At 43.9% G+C, this 14,518-nt stretch overlaps 1 protein-coding gene across 1 annotated transcript in view; it reads right to left on the bottom strand.

Annotated features, from left to right (window-relative positions):
- reln (reelin) overlaps nt 1–14,518 on the bottom strand; it is a 93,570-nt gene that overhangs the window by 56,289 nt on the left and 22,763 nt on the right. The window contains exon 3 of the mRNA XM_054619925.1: nt 1,420–1,558. Within this exon, the coding sequence (XP_054475900.1) occupies nt 1,420–1,558 (139 nt within the window). The remainder of the gene's footprint in view (nt 1–1,419; nt 1,559–14,518) is intronic.

The following is a 14,518-nucleotide window of genomic DNA, read 5'->3' as shown; positions in this document are numbered from 1 at the left end:
TTGTGCATATAGTATGTGGGGGCAGAGTTACTGGAGTCCTCCCTTTCCCTCCTCACTTCTCCAGAAACAGCTGCTAATTGCATTTTGACTGATTATCAGCATGAGGCTGTAAATCACCAGCAAAGAGAACTAGAGGGGAAAGACAGTTAGAGGATGTTTCCAACAGATAGAGATGGAGAAAATGAAAGAATGATGAAGAGCAGGAAAAACAGAAGAAGGGGGGATGACTATGAGAAAAGGGAAAGACTAAAGCTGTTCTTAAATGTACGAAGCTCGATCTTTTCCAACTTGAGCCCATCAAACAACATGTAAGCTTCGGGCAAACACAGGTAGTCAAGCTGCACTTATGCTTTTCTCACGGATGACCGCATGCGGACATGAGCTGCCGTGGAATTTTATACTCCGTGTGAGTTTCTCCTCGTGGCAAACGAATATTCTCTCAAACTGTAGGGGGCAGTGTATCGAAAAACTCATGTCTGCAGGATGGTTCACACCAGGTGATTTTGGCCGGATTATGTGACAGGTCGAGAGGTCATTGATCTTAGCTTAGAAAGAAATAGGCAGCAACATCTAGCGTTACAGGAGCAGAAGAGTAGGTTGTTTGACACACACAGGGATTCGAGGCAATTAAGACGACATTTTAAATCTGTTAAAACAGGATTTTAATGTATTGACAGTTGCTGACAGATCGATTATTTTTTATCGCAATAGTAAGCAATAAACATGTTTTCGCACAGTCCTATGTGAATGCCAGAAAAGTAGAGCATCATGTGAACCAGAGTTTTGCTATAAAGTGTGTATGTGTGTGTGTATGTGTGTGTGTGTGTGTGTGTGTGTGTGTGTGTGTGTGTGTGTGTGTGTGTGTGTGTGTGTGTGTGTGTGTGTGTGTGTGTGAGAGAGAGAGTCTGTATCACACCCATCCTCGGGGAATGGGTGGATCTGTTCAACCGCTCACACATTTTCCAATGAGAAGATGGACCAAGCCCACTGAATGAGAGGATGGGGATATTTCCCTTAATTGTCACTAGGGTAAACACACATTCACACCTACCAGTGCACAGGCCATGTCAAGCCAGATACAGTATTATCACACACATGCACGCTATCTCTGTCCCCAGTTTAACCTCTTTCCAGTCACTATTCATGCTTTCTCTGAGAGGATGCCCTTTTCATATCCTTTCTGTGGCTCCGACAGAGAAAACAACGTCCGTGATGTCAGCTGATAAACTTCACTCAGGCTTACTGGGTCAATATGGAGCCACACAAAACTAATGGATATTTATATAACAGTTAAAGACTTCCATATCTGAGTTCGACACGTTACAGCTGTTAAGGTCCTAGCCTGCATCACAACTACTCATCTGTCTTGTTCTCCCTTAGCCATTGTCTAATACACACATACGCTCACACATGACTTACAGGAAGTTGACACAGCCAGTGCCAGGTGGAGGGGCGATCCAGACAAAGCTGAAGCTGTTGGAGGGCTGGTGGCTGACATGGGAAGCAACCACACTGCAAACAAACTGGGTTCCACCAAACTGGCGCTCTGGCATCACACCTGGAGGAGGGAGGAGAAGAAGACCAAATAGATTCATTGAGAGGGACAGAGAAAGTTACCTGGCGTAAGTTTGAAATGTTTGTGACATCCAGTTATTTAATTAGTACGAAATATTTTATAGATTATTATTATTATTATCACATTTATTATTAGATGCATTTCAGATTATTATTTTCTTCCCTGAAGAAGCAGTTTGTTTCCATTTGTTTTATTACAGTATTTAAATCAAGACATAAAACTTGTATGTTATAGGTTAGAGACGTTAGTTATGAACATGTCATGTCTGCTTTCATCTTTGTAAACGTTCCATTAATGAGTTTGTGTTTTTATAGCCTGCCAGTAGTATGTGTTTACACAACATTGCCTCCATAAAATGCATTGTCAGAAAGCCACACCCCAAAGGCAAACAATTGATAAAACATGAATGTGGTATAAATTTGTATATATAATTCATGGTGTCTTCTTTTTGGATGCCAACTCTCATCGGTTTCCAATCAGCAGATTAAAAAAAATTCCAACTCCACTACATTGCTGAACGCTCAGAGTAACTTTCACAAAAATAAAACCACAATAATGTTGTTCACTGTGATGGATTACCAAAAGTATCTCGAGTACGTCTGTTCAGGTTGTTGGTGAGGTAAAAGTCATATCAAAATAAAAAATTGCATTTTGTGCAAGATGATTTGCAGCAAAGTCCAACCTATCAGCTTGTATGCAATTAAAATACTGCAATAACATTTGTTAAAACAAAGAACACAAAAAGGGAAATACATCATAAAGTAACACCTCTTACAGACAAATCGGCATAAGTCTGAAACTAATGCATAAGGTGACTAGCCAATGGATTTGACCAGATACACTTAGAGAGCCACACTCGTTTGATCTCTTGTCGTTCTACTGAATTTTTTTCAATCCCCCAGCATCATAGTTTTCTTTTTTTTTTCTTCATTGTTTCCTGCGTCACGCTCACTTCTCACCCACTATTTCAACTTTGCTCTTTTTCCCTCTCTACTGCTCTCCTTTCATTAGTTATTTTTCCTCGACCCTCTCCTTCTCTTCTCCCTCCCTGTGAGATGACACTACACAACAGTGCTCTTATTAATGACGGCCTCTGTATTCGGCTATGATTGCACCGATGGAATGACATCATGTCACATAATCTTTTCTTCATATCACAGAGGGCAAGGGCAGGACGCCGCCGGACTCATCAATCACTGCGCAGACATACAGAACAGTTAAATAATTTACTGAAACAAAAACAGCAGTGTAGTGTTGGCAAAGAGGCGTCCAAACTGAGCTCTAACTATCACACATGCAAACACAACTTTAAGAATTTGCACAGACAAGTGTGCATCTCCCAGAGAGCAATGTGAGCATTTGTCATCATTTTAAAACACTATGTCGACATAATGTGGTCCAGTGCTCACAGAGCAAACACATTCAGCCAGTTTAAAAATGTATGTAATGTCCCATCTGTGCATGAAGATGTGCTCTGAGCTGCAGTGCTCTGTTGGCTGGTCTCAGCTCTATATATCCTGCAAACACAATGCTCTCCTCTCCTCAATCATAACTCAGCTCACTGAAAAAACATAATCAGCAATGATTAATAACATCAACGCTTTAATATCCCCTCAATCAATGTGCAAATCAAAATGTAAAGTTTGTGTGTGCGTGTGTGTGGTTCAAAACTAATTATTTAAAGAGAAATAATTCCGCCCCATTTCTGACAGTTATGAATTTGACCGCCCAGATTGCATCCATAAATACACACAATGTCGACAGCACCGTAAATGTTTCTGTTTAACTCTGCCAGCTGTTTGTGTGTATTTGTGTGTGTGTGGCCGTTTGCACCGTTGCATGAAATTTATGTTGATGTGTGTGCCACGGGACAAACAAACCCAGTTATCATTGCTGTCGGACCAAAAAAAAAATATGAAAAACAAGCTTGTTTTTTAAAAATGAGCAACATGCATTTATTTGTTTCCCCTGGGGGCTTTGCAAAAGGTTTTCTCGTTCTCATCGTGGTGAGACACATCCAAATCTTTAACTAGAGTTCAAACTGAATAATCAACAAAGCTACGTGATTTAAAAGGTTCACATGACAACAACGTATTGTGTCATTATGTGTGAGTGCACGTATCGTGTGTCAGATTTACGAGGTGTCGGAGCAGAGCAGCCTTTTACATTGCTAAGGAGCTGCTAGTGTGTAATAACAGACCCGAGATGTAATCACCCACTAATAGTACCGCTGTTCTCGGCTACCACCTCTCTGTGTAATGACCAAGATTTACTCTTAAGCAAACACATACACACTGACACAGGGAAACACACATAACTGTCTCGGGTTATTGCAATGTTGTTCGCCCGGGCAAGATCTCCTCAGCACCCTGTCTTTACCGCCGACATACAGGAAAGCAGAAATTGCTTCAGTGCTGTTTGTTCGTAGCACTCAGGCTAGCATGCACTGACATACCCATACATCTTTCTCTTTCTTTAACCCCCTCTGACACAAAAGAGTGCCATTTCCAGAAACAATTTCCTTGCCGTTATGAGCCACGCATTTACTGTCGCGACCAAGGATGTGAGGACAACTTGGCACTTAATGTCCAATTTTATGGCAGAAGAAGAGACGGAAAAGCTCTGAGAATCTTTCTCACCACATTGCCGTGGTGCAATTTGAGAATCCCTGCAGATGTGCATAATAAAAGCTTAGCTCTTGTGACAATGGAAACACTATCTGGAAAGCTGCAAAGACAAACAGAAAGGGAGTGTGGATAATGAGCATTGGGGATAGCAGAAGGAGACAGTGAACGGGCTGTGGTCAGTTAAACTAACTTAAAATGAATTCAGTGCTGTCACTCATCATTGAGTAAAAGAAAAAGGTGGGCAGGGCACCAACAACAACTTGAGTGTTGGATGGGAGTGGGTTTTCCATTTACAGTGATGAAACACTCTTGTAATTCAACCCTAATTCATTCACCACAAGCTACTGTAACTTGAATAGGAAAATGAACTAACACTGGATGAAGTGAAACCAAACACATAATTTATTGTGAAACAAAAAGATTAGCATAGCACTGTGAGAAAATTAGAAAAATAAAGAAAATAGTGGGAGACAGGGAGAGAGGTAGAGAGAGGGAGGAACTGAGGATATGGCTAAAGAGAAGCAGAGAGCAGTTAGACTGGGGTGAAGATGAAAAGGCAGACTGATGCACTCCAGGACACAGCAGCGCTGGGAATCCACACTGCTCACAGAATTTCTATTCCCACTTGAAAAATACACTCAGGCGTAAAAATGCAAATAACGAAACTATTCCCTTTCATGTACGGGTGTGGAAGAGAGAGGGAGAGAGAGAGAGAGAGAGAGAGAGAGAGAGAGAGAGAGAGAGAAAATATCACTATTATTCAACGAGATCCAACTGCCAAATATTCCAGTAAAGCAACAAGCTGTCGTGAACCTGGGCAGAAAAAAAATTGACACTCTAACATTCCTGTTTCTGTCCAGGGAGATGAGCAGAGAAATACAAAAACATGCTCTTTCATCATTGTGAATGAAAATATGAAACGAAAACCTTTCCTGTGTCCTTATACACCGGGGTCACACCAACTTTACACACTGTTCCATCATTCATTCTTCATTCTGTTGACTTCGGGGATATGTTTTTCGTGACATTTTATCTGTATGTGACTGATCTCTTTGGTTTAGGTGCTTGATTCATTTTCTGTCAATATATATTTTGCGCTTTGTTTGTCTCCTCTTTTACACTCTTGATCCCCCAAATATTTATCTCTAATTACAGTACTCGATGCAGATCCGTCAAAAACACAGAAATGAATTGATTGATATGAAGAACTTGCTACATTCTGGTTCTTAACCTCTTTCCACAACATAAAAAAACCTTAAATGTTATTGGGCACTGTGATGCTTGTTCTCCACATTGGGACTCGTTAGCAAACAATCAGCCGCATGCAGAACTCACCTAATGAGCTCACAATGACAGAAGTTGTAGCTGCAGTACAAATGACACCGTAAGTATCAGCAGAGGCCACTTCTAATTCAATAAGCTGCCATAGGAGGGGGGGACCACGATCAAATGCACACATGCAAATACATGCCTGCACCCTCGTGCTCACACATGCAAAGACATGCAGGTCTTTCACATGCAGATTGGGCACTTATGAGCTGTCGGCAGTGATTAATGGCAAGGGAAGATGACCCGTTAACTCCCACGGTGAGACTGGGCAGAGCATGTTTCATAAATACAAAACCCACACACACACACACACACACACACACATATATGCACGCACACACACATACACACATATACATACACTTTTGGCTGTGCCCACACACAAACTCACTCAGATACACAGGCACACAGGAAATGGGTGTGTCAGGAGTTTAAGGGTCATATGTTGGTTGTAAGGCTGTCACCCTGACATCAATCTCTGCTGGTAATTGTAGTGAATTTTAAGGGCCCCCTAAAAAGGAAGTGGGAAGTTGTCGCCTCTTATGTATTCATATTCAGTCCACCCATGTCTCTAGTGACAAAGACTTCTCCACATTTTTCCCCTCCGTCTGGTTTCCTCTTCTTTTAAATATGTAAACACTTCACATCTGTCTGTTTCCTCTTTAAACTCTCTCTGTTTCGACACAGCCTTTTAGTATCTGTCTTTATGTCTCACTTTGCAAAGCTAATGAGCTTTTCCACAGCCAAGCTCGAAACAAGTCAAATAGATGGAGTGAGAATTCTCCCCGATGGAGCAGATGGGCAATCGGTGGCTCAGCCTGGCAGTGACTTCACACTGTAGGACCAGCAGGAGCTGGTCTAACTGGCATTAGAGCTGATAGCTAGGTTTGGTGGCAGAGTCGCGAGGATTCGAGAGGCACTATTCAAATTGATATGCACATTTATGGGAATCGTTCAGAGTTTATGCACACCATTTGACATCTGGTCAGTACCAAATAGCTACTGGATTTGGCACTCATTTCCCCAATTGTCCTTCAGCAATGTCTGGCTTTGGAGAGCAACAGAAAACTATTAGTTTGACTGATCCATGTGTGCGATTGGACAGTATCCATTTCTGTTAAATAGTTTATAAGATGCATGTGCAAGATAGTTAAACTTGTTTTTCCTGCAGCAGTTCTGATTGACAGGTAGGCAGTAGGAAAATGCACTTCAGTCCTAAAGGTTAAAAGGAAGACCTAAGAAACTGTTCCAATTGTTATTAATGAATTCATGTTAAATGAATTCCACTTCAATGCTAAAGCACATAGTGCACAAACCAGCACACATGCACTTTCATGACCCTGCACATCTGCACACATATACATAAGCAACCACAAACAGAATATTAAAATACATGTGTATGCATAACAGATTGCCTGGAGCATTAATGCAATGAATCTCTATGAAGTAGCATAATGTAGTGTAAGCAAACGAGGGAATGTATATTTGTCACTGCTCACCATATACTTTTTGATTAAACACAGAAATGTGCGTCTCATGTAAAGAGCGCAGATTAATGCTTATGATGCACATCTTTGTCCTCCAGGCCTGTTGTGTACATGTGTGTCTTTACTATGTGCACACTTAGGCAGACAGATAAAAGCCTTATGAGCAGTGATCATTCTCTAACAAATCTGATGTGAACCACCCCAGATAATTTGGAGAGCAGGCACATTAACGGCTCATATTTCATGTCATAAACCTATTGGAGCATTAACATGTGTTATTAAAAGCCTGTGAATGTATGGGAATCTGTCAAAAGCCAGAATAATGCCTCTGTCAACAAGTTTCAAGTAAAAGGCCGCACAATGGCGACATAAATGATACATCACAACAGCACTGACAGCCCGAGTAGGGACCCCTGACGCTTTGTGCTGCTGAATGATCCCATGCGATGTGTGTGTGCGTTTATGTGCGTTTGTGTGCGCCCGTTGTGTCGCATTCACCGAACGCTTCCCAACACCATCCTCAGCTGGTCAGCTGGTCCAACTGCAGGGTCTCACGGCGCATGACAACCTTGACTCTGATCTGCTATTGGCTCAAACGAGCGATCCATCTCAGCATCTGCCAATCACGCTGCCATGGAGACGGGTTGGCAGCGTTGGGGTGGTGGCAGGGGTCCGGCACTGCGTTGCCAGGAGGAAGCTGTGTGTTAATATGGGTGGTGAAAGATGCCTGTGGCCAAGGGGGGAAATGGGGTAAGAGACTCTGTGGGAAAATGTGAGGGGGGGGGGGGACGTTTGCCTTATGAATGAAGGAGAGTTTAACACCTGGAGGTCCTCTGAGCTGTATATGTTTGTAGGTGAGCATGCACAAGCCTGTGTATATGAGAGACTTACTGTGTCATATGTATATGTTTACATTATTATGTTTTTCCATGAATGCACACAACGTTCAATTGAAGGTTCTGTGAAAGAAGCCATTTGTGTACAGATAAAATGATCCTATGCATGCGCTGGCCCTCAGCACCAGACCAATTTTTGCCCATATGCATACATCCACAGAACAACTGCTCTTTCATTTAGGCTTCCATTGTATCTCACAGCATCCGTCATCCATCATCCATAAACTCCTGAAGGCAAGGCCACACACACAAACACACCCACACAACACACAAAGCCAGGGCTCATTGTAAGAGCTGCCAGTGTGGCTCTAACCAGCTGAAAGAGAAACAGCACTGTACACAACAACATATGGCCATACGTGAACAATTACTTAATACAAATTGAATTATTGCTCGTTCTCCTGTTATGTACCCTATACATCAATGCATCCATCAAAACCAATAACTGAATAATAAATATAATAAAAGTATGAAGAAAATAAACATTTAGTTCATTGCTTGGGGCCGTGTACTGCTTCCTTTTCGATGATCAAGAGCTACAAGCCACACAACCGTAAATGATAAATGGAACACAGGAGCACTGCTGGAGCATAATATACCCCCCTGAACTAATGTGTCATAATTGAAATGAATGTTGTTCTGAATCAAACAAGTGTTGTGTGTTTTGGAGCCCCACCCTGTGTGATAGATGAGACTTCTATGTGTCTGCACAGCCCTGTAATCTATCAAAGGCAAGCTTGCATACTCGCAAACACACATATTGTGTACCAAATTGCATGTACGCATTTGGGTATATGCATATGCATGCACACAATACATTGTGACAGTTAAATGAAAATCCTCACTTTGTTACAAATTGTGTCTGGTTTTCATTATTTTGGCCTTCATTAGGTAATTGGTAAGAATACCACAACACTGCATTACTTGACTGACTTGGGGGTATGTTTAAAACATATTCAATCATCAGACTAATCAACAATTAGTTTGGTGAGCACAATATTATGATTACTGATAGTACCAATGGCCAAAACTGCAAAAATGAGACCAAAATTGTGTAAAAAATAGAATTTCCTTTTATGTTTTTTATAGAGCGAAGTTGAGAAACAGGGGCTTGTATAAAACTGGGTTCAGTCCCAGACTCAAGATGTGTGTGTGTGTGTGTGTGTGTGTGTGTGTGTGTGTGTGTGTGTGTGTGTGTGTGTGTGTGTGTGTGTGTGTGTGTGTGTGTGTGTGTGTGTGTGTGTGTGTGTAAACCATCAGGGTGAAATGCTGCTGAAAGGCCTCACTGGAGTGAGTGCTGGTGGTGTGAGGCCTGTGGAGCAGCACCCAGTGGAGCACGGCCAGCCTTGAGCCCCAGGATGTGCTTACCACACTGGGTGGCAAAGTCACCAAACTCCCCTTCCCCCACTCCTCCACTCCTCCAGTCCTCGAGCACCCGTTTCTTCTTCCACCCCTCCGTCCATCCATCCATCCATCCATCCATCCACACGTCCATCCATCAGTGAAGCCCATGAGCGGCAGGCTTCTGTGGGTGTGTGTGTCATTGTAGCTTGGCAGGCGCACACCACCAGCTTTAACGGCAGGCGCCAGGGCTAATTTGATTTTTAATTCAACGCGACTCCTCGGCTAATAGTTTGAGCTGGGGATTAATTAATCTGATTTGACTTGTGCTAATTTCTTGCACCCACGTCCCCGCTCCTCCACCCGTCAATGCAGCAAACAAACAAACTGGTAAGGCCGAGGTCTCGCAGGCTCTGTCCTGACACACATGTTGAGTGTGAAAGATAAAGACCTGGGGCGACAGGTGAGGAAAGCCCAGGGAAAAGCATGGCATGGTGCATGCGTAGCAATTGCATGTGTGTGTATATAGTATCTGTGTGTGTGTGTGTGTGTGTGTGTGTGTGTGTGTGTGTGTGTGTGTGTGTGTGTGTGTGTGTGTGTGTGTGTGTGTGTGTGTGTGTGTGTGTGTGTGTGTACCTAGATGTGTTTATGGCGGAGGCTGGAGCTGAGCCTGGTCTGACAGAGGAGTGCTGGGAGGCAGTGAACTAATCACAGCAACAGCCTGGCTCTCGTAAGGAGGGCGAAACACTGAGAAGGTCACCAACTATTTTTGCTGCCAAAATGTGGGTCAGATTGGATCTGGGTGAGTTGTTCACAGATAACTTGTATGCAAAGTAAAAAACGGGGCGAGGCAGCGCAGCATTCCTGTTCTTCTCCGAGGCTTTTAGAGGGTGTAGGGCCAGATCCAAGCGGGGCACTACAGGGAGAGACCGGTGGAACCACTAAGCCTCCTGATCTCACAGAGTCGGAGAGAGCACTTCCACTTTTTCTAATACTCTCTGCAAAGGAACTTTAAAAATGAATAGACCTCAGAGTGCAGCCTGGATGCTATGCACTTTGTGGAGAAGGCTTTGTAAAATCACTTTTCTCGCAGTTTGCACAGCGAACCCACAGATGCCCACACACTTGCAAGGTGCATGTGGAGGTATAGAGTATAAGATGTTTTATATCACAGCACAACAAAGATACATTTCAAAGTCAGCTTGCCTCTTTGTTGAAATGATGCAAACCCACTAGTGTTCAAAGAAATGTGTCAAACTGAGCAGTCTTTTAGTCAAAGCTCCCTCTGTCTTTATTCTATCTTTATTTCTCTCTCCTCTCTCATTCTCTCTGGCATGTAACCAACCTTACTGCATGGCAGAAAATAACACTGCTCTGCTCAACAGAGACCACACATGGGAGAACCAGCCTACGCCTGCTGCTCTCTCCTGCAGGATAAAAAAATAAAATGAAATTTAAAAAAATAAAGCTGGCCAACATCTCACACAACACTTTGAAATCTCTATCAGTCAGTCCAGCTCCTGCCTTCCCCCTTATTTCTGCTCTCTTGGTCACCCTGGACCTTCTTTACCATACATTTGGATGCAGCAAATACAGGGAAGAAAGGGAAAAGCACTCAAATGCTCAGCATGTGCATAAAAAAACATGTTTGCTCCCACAAAAAGCAAATAGAAACATACACAAACACACACACACACACGCACACCTTCACTCCCCGACACAAATAAATGCACATATGCATGAGCATACACACACACATACTGAATACCACATACAAATGTAAGCACACCTAGAGAAGCCGTGGGAGTTCAAAGAAGGGACTATGCTTTCCAGGAGAGCTAGTGTGCACTTAGTTAACCAGAACATTCCCAGCAGCAGGTCTACTGTACCATCTCACCTGAGACACAAGACTTGCACAGTTGGGATGTATGGCACACACTAATGCACTGGTCCAGAGTCTGATGTGGGTTCACCTTAAGTTAATAATGGATTATGTTGCATTCTGTTTGAATTCTTTAAAGTTGTGGTTGTTTTTTTGCTTCTAAAGATGCTTTGTGCATGGAGAAAAAAATCTACGTAACTTGTGATGCATAATCACCCAAGCATTCCTCTGGACTCTGAGAGCACCCAAATGTTGAGCCACCTGTTAGCAGCTTCAAGGCATTGTGAGATCGGTGGGGGGAGGACATGCCGGGCACCGTGAGGGACAGAAGAGAGGCTCAGTCTGGGCGTGAGGGACTGGGAAAGCCCCGTGCCAGCAAAGCCGTGAGATTTACAGCGAGCCGAACCCCAGCAGATCTAGAGTGTGATCTGAGGCCGTGCCGCAGAGGACACAAATCACCTCCCGTACATAACCCTGCCCCCGACAACTCATTTCATCTTCTGCACTAATGAATTCATCATCAGGAGGGGATCTGCCTTTGGGTGCCTCAGCTCTGAGCAGAGAAGGAGTAATGGCTGAGATAAGTCATCATCATCATTATCAACATCATCACCGCCGGCACCACCTCGCCTCAGTTCAGCCCGCAGTTCCGGAGCAACAGTTTGGGACTGAGCGATGTCCTTAACAGAGTTGCAACAAGGGGGAACTTTTGGGGAGTGTCCAAGGTTACGGCAAGGTTGGATGTCAGAGCAAATGTGTCACAGAAGTGCATCTTACATGTGAGAATCAGCAGGATTGTGTGTATGTCAATGGAATTTGAATGTGTTGTGGTATGAGCGGATAAACCGACGAGTGTGAGAGCTCTTACGGTAGCAAGTGTATATGTGTGTGTATGTGTGTGTGTGTGTGTGTGTGTGTGTGTGTGTGTGTGTGTGTGTGTGTGTGTGTGTGTGTGTGTGTGTGTGTGTGTGTGTGTGTGTGTGTGTGTGTGTGTGCATGAAGGAGTCTAAGCGGCGCAGTCAGGGAGCTGTCAGCAGAGAGCCAGGGAGCAGGTTGATCACAGGGCTTCAGTGTGTTTGAAGTCTCCCAGGGACTGACAGCTTCTCTCCCCATGGGAACCCCCTTCCCTCGCCCCTTCCCTCCTCCGAGCACCACCCTTTCTCTATATCATTCCTCTTTATCCTCCATCTCTCTCCCTACACAGTATCTCCATCTCAGTTTCTCTCCTCGTACTATTGATGGAGGAGGTATGCGGAAGCACACTTGCGCTCCCCCCCTGGGACTGTTATTGCTTCCCAACCGAGGCTTTGTTCGGCAGGAATCACACCTGTGAGTGTGTCTCTGTAAATACTGACATGATGGGCTGCCATCTCTCATAGTCTGACATTCTGTCTGACATTCAATCTGGCTTAGTGGCAGGAAGGCACAGACGGCCGACCTTCAGCCCTGAGATGGATGAGTGTGTGGATATCAGGATTTGAATGCATAATTGTGCAAGATGAAAAGGAAAGACCCTTCTTGATTGTGTATTTTATTTCCATATGTTTCTATTTCTGCATGAGTCCTGTTAATTATGTGTATGGTATGATTACACCTCTCTGGCCCCCTCCTCCACAGGTCAAGGTGCAGCAGGATTTCATCTCTCATCGGGCCGTGTGTTGGCACGAGCCCATCCGTCATGGGGACGGAGTGTCGGCTGGATGTCCCCGTCACTAAGCTGTCCATTTTGTCAGAGAGCCAGATCCATCATATTGAGATGGGGACTGATCCTTGCCTGGCAGAAGCCAACCGCGCGCAAATACATACAAATATGCAAATTAACGACAAAATAAACATCACCCGGCAAACGAGCCATCCATCAATGACCAGTTTTTCAGAAGCTCAGCATTGGCACGGCAACACCAATCAGCCACTCCGTCAGAGGGAGTGATGGAACGCCGTCCTCTCATCTTCTCCCCCCCTTATATCACTCACATACTGTCTACTGTCTCCCTTTCATTGGTCCCTCTTTGCCATTTTTCATTCACACTTTATCCAATTTTCTCCTCTCGCTCACCACTCACACTCATTCCCTTAATCTCAGACACTTTGTTCGGCCCATGTTGGCATTTTCGCTCATCCATTTCCCTCTCCTGTCTGGTTTCAAAAGCTCTCTCCTTCCTTCAAGTGCCTTTTCCGCGTCATCGTAATTATAAAATATCGGGAGACATTAAGAATGAATACTTGTACTGTCTTTGTGTTTGAATGGATAATGATGTGATGGGAAACATTTTGCCATTAAGGGACCAATGCAAATCGGACCACATGTGACAATTCTTTCCATACAGGCCCCCGGCCTGCAGAGTCCAATACATTACCTCATTATTGCTGTGCAACATACAACAGAAAACTGTTCTTATTTAAACCCCCAACCAAATAAATCAAAAGAATGATGACAATTTCAAAAAGTCATTGTTTTCATCATAAAAAGTTTTAAATCTGTGTGAGTTCCTTTTCAGAAAGTCAAGACGCTGGAATGGAAAGTAAACTCTCTTAATGGAATAAAAGCCAAAGAAGGGAAAAACACAGAAGTTGGAATGCTCCAGCAGCTGAGTCAGTTCAGACTCATGTTCCTTTTCTGGCAATGTGTATAAACATCCCCTAGAGAATGTTACACACACACACACACACGCACGCACGCACGCACGCACGCACGCACGCACGCACGCACGCACGCACGCACACACACACACACACACACACACACACACACACACACACACACACACACACACACACACACACACACACACACACACTAATATGTCTAAAAGTTTCACTGTAAAACATGTTGCAAAGGTCTCTGATGACCAATTAGGTTGTCAAACTGTACTACAGAATATAGTGAAATGAATCACCTTAAACACTACCTCGCCCGTTAACTGTTTATTGTGACTGAAGGAATCCCACAATGACATGTTGAGTCTTTCCCGCCAGCGCCTTTCAATTTGAAACAGAATGATTGTTGTGGCTGTGCCTCAGCCAGACTGGTTTATCGGGCCCCTTAAGGTCGTATTTATAAAAAACCACACTCAATTTACACTGCATTGTGTTGTGCCTCTCTCAAGTGGGCTTGGCTCCCAAACATAACATTGTTTTTAGCTCCATTTTGTCTGATTTTGCACTAGCCATAGCAAAGCAATTACAGCATCATAAAGGTTTGTGGTTAGCCACCCGGCGGCGTGTGTGTGTGTGTGTGTGTGTGTGTGTGTGTGTGTGTGTGTGTGTGTGTGTGTGTGTGTGTGTGTGTGGGGGGGGGTTCCCCTGCCTTTAGGTAGCGGAGGAATGAGCCTCGGGCAACCGGAGCCACAGCTCAGCCCAGAAGCAAAAGATACGGCATT

This window comes from Anoplopoma fimbria, chromosome 19 (genome assembly GCF_027596085.1).
Source record: "Anoplopoma fimbria isolate UVic2021 breed Golden Eagle Sablefish chromosome 19, Afim_UVic_2022, whole genome shotgun sequence".
NCBI lineage: Eukaryota > Metazoa > Chordata > Actinopteri > Perciformes > Anoplopomatidae > Anoplopoma > Anoplopoma fimbria.
The sequence above is the reverse complement of the archived record's forward strand: the minus strand, read 5'-3'. Positions and strand labels throughout refer to the sequence as shown.